This window comes from Idiotropiscis lumnitzeri, chromosome 8 (assembly GCF_059441095.1).
Source record: "Idiotropiscis lumnitzeri isolate Australia: NSW breed Sydney's pygmy pipehorse chromosome 8, RoL_Ilum_1.0, whole genome shotgun sequence".
In the NCBI taxonomy this organism is placed as follows: Eukaryota; Metazoa; Chordata; class Actinopteri; order Syngnathiformes; family Syngnathidae; genus Idiotropiscis; species Idiotropiscis lumnitzeri.
In genome coordinates this window covers 13,158,533-13,176,843 of record NC_142398.1, presented here as the reverse complement: position 1 = coordinate 13,176,843, position 18,311 = coordinate 13,158,533, and the positions used below count along the sequence as shown (strand labels likewise).

General features: G+C 40.4%; 1 protein-coding gene across 4 annotated transcripts in view; it reads right to left on the bottom strand.

Annotated features, from left to right (window-relative positions):
- Positions 1-18,311, bottom strand: part of plppr2b (phospholipid phosphatase related 2b) — a 44,606-nt gene that overhangs the window by 7,664 nt on the left and 18,631 nt on the right. For all 4 annotated transcript variants that reach the window (XM_088302117.1, XM_088302116.1, XM_088302118.1 and 1 more), the window contains exon 4: positions 10,045-10,233. In XM_088302117.1, coding sequence (XP_088158243.1) covers positions 10,045-10,233 — 189 coding nt within the window. The remainder of the gene's footprint in view (positions 1-10,044; positions 10,234-18,311) is intronic.

Below are 18,311 nucleotides of genomic sequence, written 5' to 3'. Positions count from 1 at the left end.
CCAACAGGAACAACTGACACAGCAGTAATTGCTGTTTTTCAACCACACCAAAAAAAAAAAAAATAGAAAATGAGCTCCGGGTGAAGTACGCAAGTATGCGTGACCATCTGCAGATGTGTTTGGATCGTTCCGATCATCATTTACACCTCGGGCTTGTTGTGTGACGGCACTAAAATTAGATGCCAATTTACACCAGAAAGGGTGAATTATATCTGTCACGGTGTTAAATTCATTATGGACGGGTTTAGGGTGTATAATGCCGTTTTCTTTGGAAGCTCTTAGCGTGTTTGCATGGCAGATGGATGTTGGGAAAGCTGAGTGAAAGTAGCAGAAAAGAAAGCTATACAAGAGGAGTGTGCAAAGCTCTGTAAATTGACATTGCAAGTTCAGCGCTCGTCTTTAAGCACACACATGCACATTGCCTCACACACGAGTCGTGGTAACCATGACAATTGAGCTACAGCTCCATTATCATCACCCACATCCTCTTCTTGCATCTCCTATCTGTCTCGACCCGTTTTTAGTCACTTTGCCAGAGCAGCTTTGTGGAAGAGAAACTAGGCTACTGAAAACATTGTAATTATTTCAGTGTTTATTCCTCAGTCGCTTCTTGGTTTTTCCTCTCTCTCTCATTCTCTCTCTCTCTCTTTTTTTTTTTACAGTCCATACCCACTTCCAGAAAAAGGGGAAGATTAGTTTAGTATGAGGTATGACCCCATTCCTCCTGGTCTCTTTTCCTGATCTCCCGTTCATGTTTGCCTTGCATCTTCTCTCCATCCTCCTGGAATTATCCCTCACTTCCTATAAAATGGTTGTGTTTTCATCAAGGGTTTTATGTCGGGCCTGTGCGGGAACAGCTAATCTTGTGGTGCTGTGAGAGAATTGCCGGATTAGAGGGCTCTCGTGTATGGGCTGAAGTGTTTCTTACGGACCCCGAGAGCTGGTCAGGCGTATGGTCATGGGGTATGTCTTCATCTCTTAGGCCTCTGTTTCACATGATTGGCAGTGGCAGAATAAAGCCGTGATTATCAGTCACTCTGCTGCTTGTTGGGTTTTTTTTTTCTCTCATTTTTCACTTATCCACGATCTATTTTTCTTCTTAATGGTTAATCACACAGATCCGTTTTGTCTAGGATGTTGAGAGTGACACTCAATCCATGAACATTACATGTATAACTCTGTGAGTGTCAGTCAAACTCAGTTGTATCATTGTCACAAAGTCTCTCTCTCTCTCTCTCTCTCTCTCTCTCTCTCTCTCTCTCTCTCTCTCTCTCTCTCTCCTCTCTCTCTCTCTCTCTCTCTCTCTCTCTCTCTCTCTCTCTCTCTCTCTCTCTCTCTCTCTCTCTCTCTCTCTCTCTCTCTCTCTCTCTCTCTCTCTCTCTCTCTCTCTCTCTCTCTCTTCTCTCTCTCTCTCTCTCTCTCTCTCTCTCTCTCTCTCTCTCTCTCTCTCTCTCTCTCTCTCTCTCTCTCTCTCTCTCTCTCTCTCTCTCTCTCTCTCTCTCTCTCTCTCTCTCTCTCTCTATCTCTCTCTCTCTATCTCTCTCTCTCTCTATATATATATATATATATATATATATATATATATATATATATATATATATATATTTTTTTTTTTTTTACATGACTGGGATTTTAACCCTGACACTTGTGCTCAAGGTCAGCAGTGTTACCACCGAACCATCCAGCCACGAGCAACATTTTCGAATGAATAATGTCACGTTAAATTTATTTCAAGTTCAGTACACAACAAAACTGTCCAAATGGCGACTAGCTTCATATCTTAAGCCCGCCAAAATCCAATCATCAATCCAATCTGCTGGGTCAAAATAATTAATACAACCTTGGGTAAAAGTAACCCAATCTGCTCAAAATCCACATTTGGGTTAGGAAAACAACCCAGCATTTTTTTATGTGCAGTCTCCTATCACATTACAAAGCCGCAGCCAACAGTGAAATGACAGAATTGCCTTCACTTGCAAAAAGTATACATTTCCATTAATCTCCTTAATCCTTTCTTTGACAAAGATGTGAACTCACTCTTTCTCCTAAACCTTCCCGAGGAGGGGAACATCATGGGAAGTGATCTTCTAAACAATCCGCTGGCAAGAATAAGAAGAGGTTTCAGTACAAGACACAAATCTTGTCTTCCACTCTGTAGTACTTCCAAGCCTCTTCTGTGTGTCTGTCAGCATGGGGCTCCATTGTTCATGAAAGATTGTCCCGAGGCTTAGCAACATGCAAACTTTGGGACAATTTGCATATGGGCATTGGACGGATGTGTGCGCGTGCGCCTGCATGTGTTGGTGCTTTTTTTTGTACATCGACAGTGTGTTGCAAAGCTGTTGACAACTACTGCAATCAACAGAAGAATGCCACAGACTAGTATGATTGCCACTATCTGACTTTCTATTGAGGGCGCAAACTTGGCGAATGCACGGCAGATTCGCTTGTCAAAGATGGCAGGAAAATGATTTTTCTGAATAACCTGAATTTAGCATAAGAACAGAGCAGACAGGGAAAATGACAGGAGCTATAATCATGCAAGGCAGATGAATTGTTGCATCGGCGCACCTCGTAATTGGAATCATTTTGTGTATCCGCAGGAGCGCGGCCTAGCAGAGCTACAGTATATTATCGGAGCAGAAAGATGTTAAACGGCAAATAAAATGGGCTTTTCCGAGTTGTCGCTGTGAGGCTATGTGAAAGCTCATTTATTTTTAAGACGTACTCATTAAATACTAATTGGTTTGTCAGAAGCCAATGAATGTCCAGGATAACACAAAAGAAGTTGTCTGTGTTGCAACATCACGTTGTGATAAAAAACATCTCTATACAATGTTCACAGAGATGCCAACCCCCTATCACCACTTCTCAGGAACATTCGGAATATTTTGTAAGGAACTTTCTGGTTTATCAGGAACAGTGGTGTCTCAGCCAAAGCAAACGGATGCAACCAGAAAGAGTCTGAATGACACTGAGATTTTGAATATGTAGTATTAAATTAATACCTGTTGACCAAAATTCCAACATAATTTTGACAATGGAAAGAAAAAAAACTGTGAAACATCAACTCACAATGGGTAACAGAATTTTGTGGCAACTTGGTGTCAAGTAAGCATGTTGAAGTGAGTTAATGAGTTTCATTTTGACATATGTAGTGCTTTGCCGCCATCCAGTGGTAACTTTAGGCAATTACAAACCTTTTCAGTGGCTGTGTTTATTTTTCCTGAATTTTTGCTATTCGTGGCAGGGCTAGTTCCCTATCCACATCAAATTGCAACGCTTTACTGTATTTCTACACTCCAAATCTAAACAACAGATAGCGATTGTTCAACCTTAGAGATTCCACTGTCTAAGCAAATTTGCCACAGAGCGAAACCCTCAAGCAGCCCTCATTAGCTCCACGCTACGGTTGGCTCAGGCAGAAAGTACCAAGGCATCCAAGCACAATGAAGCATTGTTTACATCCAGCTTGGTCTAGAAGATATGACAGCACAATTTTCATGCATCCGCAGCTCTCACTAAATAAAACCTGGCATATCTGGATGATATGGTTGTGGCCGCCATGATTCTCCACAATCTTTCATGGAGATTCAATATGCAGGAGGGCTTTGCACAAGCTTCAGCAGATGGCAACAAATAAACCTAGGAGAAGTTTGTCCTGTTATATCGTCTTTTTTTTTAGCATATAGTTTTCCTAATGGTGTTGTGGTACTTTGGCGCAGGCAGTGTGGATTCAGTTTCCACTCAGCAACGGTGTGAATGTGAGCGTGAGTGGTTGTTCGTCTATATATGTGACTACCTAACGACAAGTTTGAGGTGTAGTTTGCATTTCGCCTGACGTCCGGTGGGATAGGCTCCCTGTGACGCTGAAGAGGATGAGTGACGTAGGACGAGGATGTTTTCCTGATTTGATCTCTTCTGTTTTGTGTGTTCATCCATCTTTCTTTAAAAGTGTTGTGACTGCAGCTGCATAATCTCTTCATGCCAAACTCCGAATGCGTCCTCTATAGCTTTCCTATACAGTTAGAGAAGTTTAAACTTGAAACTCGCATTAGCACAAAGTTCTCGAGGGTACAAGTATTTAGCATTTTGTGTATGGACCACATTCAGTACTAATTGTGCAGAAATATCACACGGACAAAAACACTTCCAGAAATAGACATTCACAGCATCATATCCTCATTTTAGTACATATAAGAGTGTGGCACAGTATGAGTGCTTTGCCACATGCATCTGAAAGAGTGTGATTACCATTTGAACCAGGATTGGCCAAAGGTTAATGACACCCATTTGGCAGGTGAACTGAAGCGTACTACAAACATAAAAACAACGCCAAAAAAATGTGCAAATAGTTGAAACAGCAGTTTGCGTCTCTTTTGCAGGGCCTTGAACAAGACAAAACAATAAAATACATATGCATGGATTTATGTTGTTGCAAAGTGCTGAAGTACGCTTTGCGCAAACAGTATTATCGAAAGTGGAGAGCTATAATCATCTCTTGCAAGTGCACCGTGTAGGCACAATCCCGGAAGGATTTAGTAGGATTTTATAAAAGAAAGACAGGAATATACAGTGAACCCTTGCTACTTGCGGAGTTTATATACCATGATTAACTAACAATTGTGAATAGTAGACGCCCGACCCCTCCAAAAAGTGTTCAGTATGGCCTATACAGTCGGCTGTCACTGTATCGTGGCTCATTTGAGACATTGCAACACCTCATTCTTCGCAGAGAATACATTTTTAACACTTTTATATTGTTTTTCTTGATGTGTTGCTACACTGTTTGTGTTCAATCAATTCCTTAAAGATGTTGATGAGTGTTAACATTAAGCTTGCGGGCTGAAAGGCTCAACTCTGGTTGTTTTAAATGAACAAAGTAACTCTCTGTTTCATGTTAAGTTTGAGATTAAATTTCAAGTGGGCGTGGCAATAAAAAGCTGGGAGCCTACTTTTTTTTTGATTTGGTGACTATTTGCCCAAGTGCTGCTTATTGTGTCATGAGATGTTCTCATTTCCACCATACAATGCTCGTAATCTCAAGTCTGCACTCGCAACACCCGAAGGATGGCCCATATTTCGAAAGTCGAGACACTCAAATATAGAGGAACATATTTTTGGGATTTGGGTCGGGAAGTAGGGCTTTGCAATAAATCGAAATTCAATTATGATTACGATTACAAAATTGGCATTATTATTTATAAAATATTGTTAAAACAGTACACATTTTACAATATGTAATACTACTATAGATAGAATAATTGATTTAAAAATGTAAGCATTCTATTGAAATAGTTCCAACAGTTTGATGGCAATAAATAAGTGTACAAAAAAAGAATCATTTGCATCATCGCGATTTCAATTACTACTAAAATAATCGCGATTAACATTTTTTTCAATGTCGAGCAGCCCTATTGGAAAGTACTGCATTTAGAAAAGCAGATTCCCATCCAATCGTGATGACCTCTTTTTAATGCTCTTAAAATACAAGCACACACAGAAACAGAACGCGGACTCACCGGCAGAGGGGATGTGCGGTGCCATCCACCCGCGCACTCATCTTTACTGATCCATTGAAACTTGCAGCATTATTTCCAAGCAGCACGCACTCACTTCCTGACTCTCTTTCTGCCTTGCATATCAGGATGAAACTAATTGCCTCTTATTACACTTCGATTACCACGTCAGAGCTCAACAGTGTTCATCTGTGCAATTGATTTGTTACTATTTTGAAGCTGAATGCTTTTAATCATCATTCATCAAAGCTCTCAAGCTCTCTTCTGCCATTGCTGTATCATGAAAGAATAAATGACCACAATTGATAGTCATTGAATACTTTGATTGCTTTTACTACAGTGAACAGCATAATTGTCCTTTTTTGGGACATGTGGTAATTAATGTATGTTTTATGCATTTGTTTAATGTTTTTACATGAAGGAGGACCTGTTTGGATAAGGACAAAAGGCTTATTGTGACAAACATAGCTCATGTTCCCCTCAACGTGTAATAAAGCGTACCTAGGTCAAATAACTTTTAAATAAATATGCACGACGGTCGGTCTCCACCCTCTGGCCGCTATCTCGGTACCCATCCGGCCTCGACCGGCCGCCTTTATTCATAAAAATTGTTGGCCCCCGATGCCATTGCAGCTCCCTCTCTCTGTCTGGGGTATTGCCCCCCCCCTCTCACGTAATGGTATGCCCGAGTAGCAGACGGGAGACTCGGGTTACATGATGTCAGAATAAGGAAATACAGGCACGCTTGAACGCACACTGCTGTCTCACGTCCCTACATACACAAACTGTTGATAGTGGCGCTTTTGAGGCGTTTTGAGGCAATTTTTGTGGTTTGCCCATTTCACTAGTAGGTCCATCACATGCATGAAGACCGATTTGTGAGGCCGGGCCGTTCCACCCCTGGGATGGACTGCCCAGCTCTGTAAATCTGCCATACAGTGTGGAGTTTTCATGTTCTACTCATGCTTGCGTGGGTTTTCTCCAGTCACTCCGGCCTCTTTGAAGAATCTAAATTTCCCATAGGTGTGAATGTGAGTGTGAATGTTGTTTTGAGGGGTATGAGCCCTGTGACTTGTGGGCAACCAGGCCAGTGTACACAGTAGGATAGGCTCCAGCTCACCTGTGAGCCTTAATGAGGAAATTGTTATAAATGGATGAATTATCAATAAATGGTTGGTGCTAACATCTATGTATAATGGGTGAATGGGAGAGATAGCCAAAAAGCTCAAGATGAAATTGTTTGATGTTAGTGAAGGAATATGTCCTTTTGCTGTTTGTAACATAAAAGTCAGTCAGATTTGAGAGAAGTGAAACCTCTTTTTTTTTTTTTTTTTTGCCTGCCTATGTTTGAAAACACGGGCTTGTTGGATGGTGCGCTTTTTCCTGAAGCAAGAGTGAACACAGATGCTCTTACTTTAAAAAAAACCAAAAAAAAAACACTTCACACTCCAGGCAAAATCATGCCACTCTGCTCCCACTCTGAGAACCTCACATAGCCTCGCGCCTGCAGCCCCTCACTAATCGACTGCAAGCTCGGCTAACATAAATCCACTGTCAAAACTGCCATCTGTGTGTTAGAAAATCATTCGGAACATTTCAGTGGAGCCTAAACTGTTATCTTCAATGTAAACAAAAGGGGGAGTGATACATATGACAGGAAGACTTTATGCTTCCTGTCAACACTCATGACAAAGCATTTCAACTCTCATTGTGCGAACTGACAAACCATAATTATAGTCACGATCAACTAAATAAAGCAATTGACAAAAGTATGTTGTTGCTGTTCATCTCAAAAGTGTTTGATGGGGTTGAGGTCAACGTGCTACAGTGAAGATCTTCGAAACACAACTGCCAAGCATTCTGTTTTGGACTTTGCTATCTGTATGAAAACACTTTCCCCGAACATTTCCCACAGTTGGAAGCATATTGTCCAAAATGTCAAAATGTAAAAAGAATATTGTTTAAAATGTATTATTTAAGCATGTGAAATCATTTGGTGCCACCTCATGGTGCAGTTTTTTTGACGTCGCTCTTTTAAGCACAACTCAGCAGCAAAACTTTTGTCCGTCGAGCTTAGATATCAATGATTTACTTTAGCAATTGCCGCACCAAACAAAATGAGTTGGCTCACTTGTTTATGATGTGTTTGTGAGCGTGTGTACTTGGAAGTCTGCGTGTGCGCACGATGTCGCACAGAGGCAACCGTGTCGTAATGCCACTTTACTGTAGCACATCAAAGAGACAACAAGCCCAAGGGGACAAGGCAGACACGGAGACGCAGCTTTGATGAGGATGTGCAGATGTTTCATTATTAATAATACGGCAGTGTGTAGCCAGGAAAGTGTAACTACACTTGGGATTTTTTTTTCGGATTGAGTATTAATTGAACGTGTATGTTTTGTAGAGATTCATTGCTTAAATACAACTATTACAAGCGCAAACTCACTCGGGTTAAAATCATGACCAAGAAAAGACAATATAGTCCAACCTCAATTCTCCAACACCAATATTTATGGGTAAAATATGCTTTCAATTAGCTCCAATTCTAGACTCATTTTAGCCAGCAAACCTGAATGGGGAAAGTGACAGTACCTGCCACAAAATGTAAAATAAATTGTACATTTTAATATTTTAGATTACTAGTACTTTAAAAGTTTATGATTATTACTAGTACTACTTCGGTATTTATTGCTACAGAGTATTTATATTTAGCAATGCTTATTATATCTGGGAATTGTGTTGAAAATGTGTCTTATTTTAATTAAAAAAAATTAACCCTCCCCCCTTTTTTTTTTTACACAGCATATGTTTCAATCTTAGAGTAACAACAGCTCATTAATGACATTTTAACCTAAATGTTTTCAAACAGTCTTGTCGGATATTATAAATGGTTGAATATAATTGTTGAAAAAGGTGCAAAGACTGAGAACAATGTTGCACACAAATGTGCTTATAGCATTAAACTGTTTTCACCATCTGGGTTGTCATGAATTTTTTTGGGGGGGGCGTGGCTAAATCAGTGCCTCGTGACACACCTCCCCGTACTGTACTAGAACTTCAGCACTTTAGTTCGTGTCAGTGGTTATCCAGCACAATTGGTTATAATTACTTGGCTCATTTCTAGCATTACAGTGTAGCGTTAGCGAGCTAAATATGCCAACACCTCATGCATTTTAAATGGATATCACAAATATACAGAACAGCTCATTAAATTCACAAGTGTGTATTTTGTGTTATTCAGGCTACAGTAATACGTTTGAAAGGAATGAACACAAAGCATTGTTGGTATCAGTGTTTTTGGCAGGCATTTTAAATTTAGTCATTTGGACAAAAATGCTTATTAGTTTTCGTCAGATTTAGTACATTTTCAACTTTCTGTTTTTTTTCCCATGCCCTCTCGTTGATTGTATTCTCAACTGGAAGCTACTATTGACCGACTTTTTGTAAACTTTGAAGGACTTTGATTTTGATTTTCTATGATTGGGGATGCGCATTTGACTGACGTTTGATGAAAAGCTGCACTGAGTGAAATTACAAACAGCTAAGTTAACTTCCCACATTAGCTGCTAATTAGTCACCGACTGGCTTCCTAAATGACCGGATAGAAACTTAAGTGACAGTTTATGCCCGAATATAGTAACGTATTATCAGAGCGTTTGAAAGTTTTTAACATGTTTATGGCAGAATGGATGACTTCTGCTTAATATTGTGTAACAATTAATACAATTTAAAATGTGACTTTAAACACTGCCTGGAAACTTAATGTATTTTGTGATAGTGGGCAAATCACCCAAATATAGTTGATTAAGTTCTGTTCTGAGCTTGTAACTTAGCGCTGGCCTACAAGTGTGCAGTTTGCAGAGTCTTCCCACCCTTGCGTGGGGTACTCCGGCTTCGTCCCAAAATCCAAAAACAAGCATAGGGTCACTGATGACTACAAATTGTCCATAGGTTTGAATGGTTTTGATTGTCAATACAGTATGTGATTAACTGCCGACCTGTCCAGGGTGCACCCAAACTCAGCTGGGATAGGCTTCAGCTTGACCGCCACCCAAATGAGGATAATGGATGGATAACTTCTCTAAAAAAAAAAAAAAAAGAAAAAAACTGAAGGTGGACCAGTGTCACGGAACGAGTTTGACTTTTGAGATTGCACTATTCATTTGTTTTTAGGAAACTGAGGTAAAATAGGAACAAATAACAAATAAAGTCCTGTTTAATTCTGTAATAAAGCTGTGAACAGACACTCTCGGCAAATTGTGGCTGTCTCGGACTGTGCTGTGGAGGATAAATTTAGTGTCGGTTGTCATGGTTATGACACGGAACGCATGCACACACAAACAGAAGCGAGACCACGAGGATGCACACCTACACACATCGCTCCCCTTTCAAACCATGTGCACAAGGGGAACTAAGGATTTAGTGTGTGTGTGTGTGTGTGTGTGTGTGTGTGTGCCTGTGTGCGTGTCACACATTTTTAACACCTGTGGAAGCGTGGCATCTTTACTGATGGATACTGACTCACCGTCACAGTAGGAATAGCCGTAACCAGGGAGTAGACGAGAACAGGAGGCGCCTTGCTGTAGTCCTCCGGTCCTGGATACGGCTTGGAGTACGCTTTGTCGAAGCAGAAGAAGCCCTGGATGTGCACGGGGAAGGTGTCCGTGTACTCAAAGTAGTACGCCAGCAGCACAGTCCCTGCCATGATGACCAGCTGGAAATAAAACATATTGGTTGCAGCTTTAGGGCTTGGATCCGCTCAAAAAGTGAAAAATACACCTTTTTAAATCCTTCACCGCGCAAAAAATGATGGATTCCTCCGTGATGTGTCAAATGAATCAAGTGTGCATGGAGAGAAAGCGAGGCAAGATGAGGAGGGGGAGGGCGGGAGTTAGCGAGGAAGTCGGTGGCAGACAAATCAGGAGAAATACGTATCGACGAGCGGTGATAAGAGCCACGGAGCAAAAGATAGATGCCTACAGCAGCGTGAGTGAGCAGAAAAACACATTAATAAGGATTCAAAAACACTTTTTGGAAGAGGAGGAGGACAGGAGCGGAAGAGGGGGGGGGCACAGATGGCATGAATTAGAGCACAGCGGTTAAGAGAAGAGTAAGCAGGACGCAGACGAAAAGCATCGTTGAGCAGAGCAAAGGGTCGGCGAGATTACACGCTTGCATGACCTTTTTTGCTTAACCCAACTTATTACACCGCATTTGTATGCTGCTTTAAGAAAACACCAGCCACACATTATGCAAAAGCGCATGCCATCAAGCATGAAATATGACCTTTTTAGCAAACAGTCACAAAGCATAACATCAAGACTGATGTAAGTGGATGCAAAATAGAAAACGCACATTTCTGCACAAGCAAGACAGATGCGCTGAATATTCATTCGCACTCCAATTATTATCAGGACACTAATTCGTGTACACAGACTCCTGCACAACTGCTCTAATTCCGTATGTGAAGATTTGTCTGCCTGCTAGAAAGGATTTAAAGAGAAAGTTCATATTCTGTAAAACAAGTGTTTCTAACGGAAGCAATAACTTCGGAAGCAGTGACATTATAACCATAAAACACATTTGGTGAACAAAGTGTAAATGGAAGGACGCTACTCCAAGTTCACCCCATGAAGGACCACAAAGGGGTTTGGGGCTGAGGTGGGCAACGCATCTTTCACCTTGCACACTTGGCTTGCTGACACTCCAGCTATACGCATTTTCCCATCCTGACTTCTGACACGCCCACCGTGCATAACAAATTGATGGAAAGCCAGTTTTGAAATTAGAAGCCAGTAAGTAATTGTTTTTCAATTTATTTAAAAAAGGGAGGATTGGTAACAAATAAATGGCAATATCGCATATCTCAATGTTGTTAAAAGTGAAGTAAATGTGCTAGAAACAGGAAGTTCATGCACAGGATTTGCCCTTCGCGGGCCACATAAAATCAGGTTGCGGGCCAGACCTGAAAAATCGAAAAATAAATGACTCAAAATCTATGTCACCAACTAGGATTACTGGACTTAATGTAACAGTGAGCAGAATTATCAAAAAACTCAGAATCTCCAGCATCATGTTTGAATCACAATGAAAAAAGTCCGCTCGCACCTCATTTTTCCATCAGTTAATATGAAAAAAACATGTCATTAAAAAAATGAGCGTTATGAGCCAGGTGTGTCCCGCAATGTCAGCCCAAGTCAGCTGTTGCCGGGCCATCGCTGGTGAGTTCACGAGACCAAAATGTGCGAACTACGTTTCCATTTCAAAAGGCGCTGTACTCACTACAGCCTCTGGAATGCACAAAAGGAAAAATGTTGAAGTCCATGGGAGAATTGGGAGAGTTCTGCATGCTAATTTGACAGGAAATGGCCACAATCTAGGGTTGCTCCACCCAGGGTGCATAAATGGCAGGTTTGAGAGGATGGGAGAATGTTTGCAGCCAGAAAAGCGTGCAGCTGCATGCCTTTTACGACTTACAGACATGCGACCTCTGTGAAAAACAGCAATTAATGACATACTGATGAGCTGAGAGTGGCGTTGAGACATTTGATGTTCTCGACTACTCCCATTTGGCCAGAGCGCACACACCAGAATGAACAGAACAATATGCATTTTAAGTATTTTGTCGTCGATAATGGCATTTGCATTCATTTCAATGGAGAAATATGATTTTAGAGACGGGTGTTTTGAGTTATGAGCATGTTCACGGAACAGTTTGAACTCGTATCTCAAGGCACCTCCGTACAGCGTTAACATGACAATGTCAACATGTTGGCGTCATTGCAGAAGAAGGGAGTTTATCTTCTGGAGTTAATTAATTGTGGCTATCATGGTAAATGTATTTCATGCTGCAAACCACTGGATGTTGCAAATTAGGAATGCGACATAATAATAAAAAGACAACATAAATGGCATTTAAGTTAATATATGAGACATGTTGTTGCTGATTTCGTACGTATTTATTCAGTCAGAGAGATTCCAAGCCTCCATCAAAGCTCGCACCTCATTCATTATGGAGATGAAGAGACCTGCTACACTTAACACTCACTCAGCCGCAATATGGAAGTGCCATGGTGACCTGATTCCCGCCTTACTGTATACAAGAATGAACTCCTAAAATGATGACAGCAAATTTATAGCTACCTTAAAATAAGGACTGCTCAGTATATTGTAAAGTTGAAAAGATTAAGAGTTTTAGAAACAATTAAACCTTTTTTGTTAAAACATCATCATTCATCAAAATGAATAGTTAAAAAAGCTAAATATAATAATACAGTTGAACCTCTAGTTACAAACTTAATTAATGTGAAACATTCAAGATACAGTTTCCCTTTCAAATGAATGAAAATGCGATTAATCCGTTCCAGCCCCAAAAAGTTTTGCTAACATTTTTTTTTTACCAGAGGGTGGTTGATAATAAATATAAATAGAAAAAAGCGAAAACATAATATTACAATAATAATAATCAAACACTTAAACATTGCTAACTAATTTTAACAAACGATTGGGAACATAAAATAAGAGGTTACAGCTCCCCCATGGAAAGAGCCTTCTTCCATAATGACACAGGGAAATTCAGATTCACATTCTTTCTGTTTCTTTTCTTATCAGCAATCTCGACCACCAGAGCAGCATCACCGATTTCTTGATATTGGGACGTTAAAATTGCCACGATATCGCCATTGTCTTCACACGACATTAAGAAGCAAATCTGTTAAAAAGTTTTTTTTTCCATTTGTGTAGTTCACCATCCTCTGGTGGTTAGTTCATGAGTGCAGTTTAATTTGAATAAGGCATGTCCGCGACCCTCGTGATGGATTGGCTGGATGGATGAATGTTTTGGCCACCTACGTTTACGACCCACACTAATTACAAGCCGAAGGGGAACGTAACACGTTTGAGTAGTTCCACAAATTGACCCGATTCACAATGTGTGTGTGCATTAGCAAATAAGTGCCACAATATTCGGTGTTATCAGTCATTGTAGGTCATTTATGTACGTTGAGGTTAATGTACTATTTGAACGATATGTATAATTAGGACCATGGCCAATTAGCATCATATGGAGACATTTAAATGTAACTACTCGTGTTTATTTTATTTGCATTTGTATTTTGTGTTCTACAGAAACCACACTCATGTGCACACAGGCAAATTAAACCTTCCAAATCTGGTCTGATTATTTATCACATGAACAAAAGTATGTTCTAACCGATAAAAGATCCCATAAATTAGTCAAACCAGCAAATATTGTTCAACATCTATGGAAAAAAAAAAACATTCGAATGACCAAGCCTATTTCTGGCAATGTTGTTATTATGTAGAAAAACACAATATTGTGATTTCTTTTTTTTTTAATCTGACGTTTTTTAATAGTTTTTTTAAACAATATTGTGAGTTTTTATGCAGCATCATGACCTTTTTTTTTAATATCACCAACTTTTCCACAATAGCCAGAGAATTATTGAATCCTGAGGTTCATATCTGGATATTATTGTATTGTGACATTGAGATACCGTTACTTACCTAGCAGGAGATCCATGGTTGCTATGGCAATGGCCGGAATGCTGTTCTCCTTTCATCACTCAAGCAAGCGCACCATAAACGTGATTTTTAAGGAATTAAAACACAATAAATTACTGCTTTAAAATGTGTAATCACGAAGGATGTGAGCACCCACACACTTCTTTGAGCATGCTGGCAAATCCTACAAACACCCCCGGCTTCGCGTTTATATATAGGCCAACAAAATCAAGCAGCTCTTTCCACGGCCTTTTCCCATGTTGTCGCCTTCGACATGAATTCTGTGCGAGTTGGCTGCGTGGGATTGCGTGTGTGTGTGCATGTGTGCGTGTGTGGGGGGGTGCGTGTGCGTGTGTGTGTGTGTGTGTGTGATTTCAGTGAGAGCATGTCTGTGGGCATGTGGGTGCATTCTTGCGTCTGAGGAGGAACTCATCCGTCCTTGCTGAACTACAGAAGGCGCGAGGGAGGCAGCGAGGGAGCGATGGAGAGAGAGCAAGGTCTAGTATGGTAAGAGGATGGCTGAGAGAAAGATTTACATTGTTTAATCAGGACGACCTTCCCAGGGGAGGTTTGGCATGTCGTTTAGCATCTGGTATTACATTTTATAAGGATAACAGCTGACTGATCGAATGGACTATACTGTCAGTCGAACAGTTCACACCGTTTCACCTCCACTTGAACAAATAACCATCTTCAAGTATGCAGACTCATCTGAATATTCATCAAGGTCATACTGATGATTTCTAATTTACGTCAAGTCACCTAGGAGGCCCATTTGCATAAAAGTCATTCTTAAAGCAGTAGGAACAAAAGGCAACTGCTGACAAACTTCGGCCAGGTCGAAGAGGGTCAAGATGGGCTGTCAGAATTCTCAGCGGCATTTATTAGTTCACCTGGTCTCCAAGAAGGTGTAACCTCAAAATGTCTTAAGTTCACACGGAACACCTGCTGTCATCTTAAAATACCCTTTAAACTCACGCGCATAATCACCACTCAAGATAAATACCAGGAATTCAAACAAAAATTAATTAAGTCAGACAAAATCCTGGAGTTCAAACAATTTCCATGCATATCATGCAAGACCTCAGTGAGCAAAATGTAAGTAAGATTTCACTCAGCTTTGCGGACGAACTAGTCGCCAACGGTCAGTCAGTAATAGAGAAACCAACACATTGTGCGGATTTAAAAAAAAAAAAAAAAAAAATCTACAGGCAATGCTTAGAGCATTAAATATGGTGTAAATACTCATGGGGTTCATTAGAGGTCACACTCACTCAGTCCAGGCCAACTAAATGGTAAGCAAAATGTAATATTTATATTAATTATTTTATTTTTATTTATTTATTTTTTGTGGCTTCCTGGTGTTGGTACTCATACAGTTGTTGACCAGCATTTTGGACACTTATGCATGTCGGCTGTTTCGCTGGTTCAGCAAATATAAACATTGTAATATCATACTATGATTAATTTCAAATCGACATATAGGAGGCATCTCCAAATCCTAAATCAGATTTGAGCACTAAGCCGGTTAACAAAACATAGAGGTTCTATTGTAATTTTTACCATTATCAAATTAGATCATAGGTCCTTAAGGTATGTAAATTATTTATTCTGCTTTTAGATTCTGCAGTTGATGTAGCAGAGTCAAAAGAAAATTAGTTTGACCAATAATTTGATAAAACAAGTTCAAATATTGTCATCTCATACACATTAAAACTCTAAATTCATTGACTGCGGTACGCTGATACCTCGGCGTTTAAGCCAGCTTTTGTTTTGACGGACATTTTAGATCTGCAGAACACTATCAGGTTCAATGAGTAGTGAAGATGAAAAGTAAAGTGGTTCAGGAGAGCATCTTGAAAGATGAAAGAACTCATGATTTATTTTGTCATATCAAAGACTTCCCCATTTTCATCTGAGGGGACTCAACAGTTTGAAATCACCCTCATAATAATAAGTCGACATGTCCAAATCCTTTAGTAAAGTCCAAAAATGTTCACAGCTCATTTATTTCGAAAAACATCCAAGAATAAAGGCGAGTTGAACAAAATCTAACTGGGCAAGGATGACAGATGGTTAAAAAGAGGAGTGGGAGAGGCCGTCCGTCTACGTTAATGTTTGAACGATCCTCTCGCAACAGGGGATGGAGTTTACGACATTCTCACACATCTCCCACATACAAGGCCTCTCTGTAAGGCATTTTAACAACATCCCAAAGGAGTGGTCCATTTATGTCCACACCATCACCTCAGGCAAGTGCCCCCCTACCTATCCTTGGGCAAGAAGTGATGAAGACTACTTCAATGAGAGGGGGGATGTCTTCTAAAACAGTGGCCCCACGGAGACAGACCAAAAACCTTTTTTGAGTGTCTCTCACCCTATTATCCAAAGAACAATTTAAGTAGATAATAATGGTGATATTACGTGAGCAGCTGCATATTTACTCTTATCAGATGCAGCGCAAATGTGCGTGACTGCAGCCAATCAGAGCGCACCATTTTCTTCTCTTTGCTTTGCCAAGTTGAAGTAAACAGAATTGGCCAATCAATGAAAGAAGAAAATAGAAAATAAAAGTGTGCAGCATCAAGACTAAGACCAGAAACGCACGCACAGATGATGGGCAGCCATTATATGGCATAGAGACGTTCCTTCCAACGCTTGTGTGGCGGTATTTCCAGGGCGACGTGGAGAAGGAAGTCTTTGTGCAAGACACGGCGTAAAAAACAAGGCAACACAACAATCCTGGTTGAATGAGTTGAACAAGTTGCACCCAAGTTATGAAGTGGAAAGAATGAAAATGCCGGCAGAGTGTGCACAGCCAGCCCACGTACACATCAACAGTTTTGCCGCTACTACCGAGCCGGCAGCCACCGCACGAAAGTAGCAATCAATCGTGTCATCTTTTGATCATGCACATTTGCAAGAAGTCATGATGTTAACGCCATATGTCGGATCATAACTTAAAAATGATTATATTTACATTCTATGGTGTAGTCATGATTCCAAAATGGTCCATTTTTAGGAGTTCATTGTGTTATTTTATATTGCTCAACATTTTTACAACTTAAATGTTGAATCACAATTATATTTGCCATCAGGACCAATGCTTTAAAACTGACAATTTAAAAGCAAGGATTTTTATTTTATTTTTTTTATATATAGCTACACCCACGCACCGCACCACATCCCAGAGCCCCAACGGGGGCAGACTTGTTTGAGGATGTACTTGACAAGTGACAAGCTTGTGATGGCGTGATTGTGTATGGGCTATTGATTGGCTTAGATCAAGACGAATATAACCATGCCAAAATGTGTAGGGCGTTTGATAGATTCTGCAATTTAATTTTACATCGAAGTTGTTTGGTTTGAGAGGGTTGGGAAATGCATTGTCAAATGATGCCGTGATGGGCAGTATGCCAATAGGCTCTATTTTTGTCGAAATGACATTTAACAAGCTTTTGGATTTGAACTCTTCAACTGTACACAATCAGTAGAATAAATGCATATATTGGAAAGAGTAAAAAATAAATAAATAACGGAACTAGAGCAAAATATTCAAATACATCAGCTTTAAGGTAGCTTCAGTCAGCTGATTTGGGAGGATGACCCTCCTTTGACTGGCCTAGTAAACTAAAAGGATTTATCTGGCACGTAATTAAGCTATAATGAACATACCTCTCAACTTCAAAAGCAGCGACAGAGGGGAAAAAAAGAGGCAAATCCCTCTTTAAATCCCTTTAACTGCACAAGTGTAAAATAAAATATGACAATAAGGGCGTGCTATGGGACCAATGTCTCCTGGGGCCAAAATGTGTGAGCTCGTACAAGGCTGCATGTCTTCGCCCTGGAGCCAGATGGCAAAGGAGTCAACATGCTCGCAGAGGGTGTGGAGACGTATGTGGGTGCTGGTGTTAAGAGGACAGCACGCTGCTAAGAAAAATTGCACCACACATCTCAGGATGAGCTGTGTTATTTTATTCATCAAGCACCTGATAGGGTTTGGAATGAGTGCAAACTACAGCATTAATCATGCATCCATCCATTATCACTTGTGCTTTGCCCAGCTGAATGGGCAAGAGGCGGAATACATCAAAAAACCTGGACCGGACACCAGCCCAACAAAAGGCACATAGACAAGCAACCATTCAGCCTCACATTCACACCTCTGAAAAATATGAGGCTTCAAATATTCTAACATTCATGTTTTTGGAATGTGGGAGGAAGCTGGAGTTCAAGGAGAAAACCCACGCAAGTAAAATGTGAACTGAA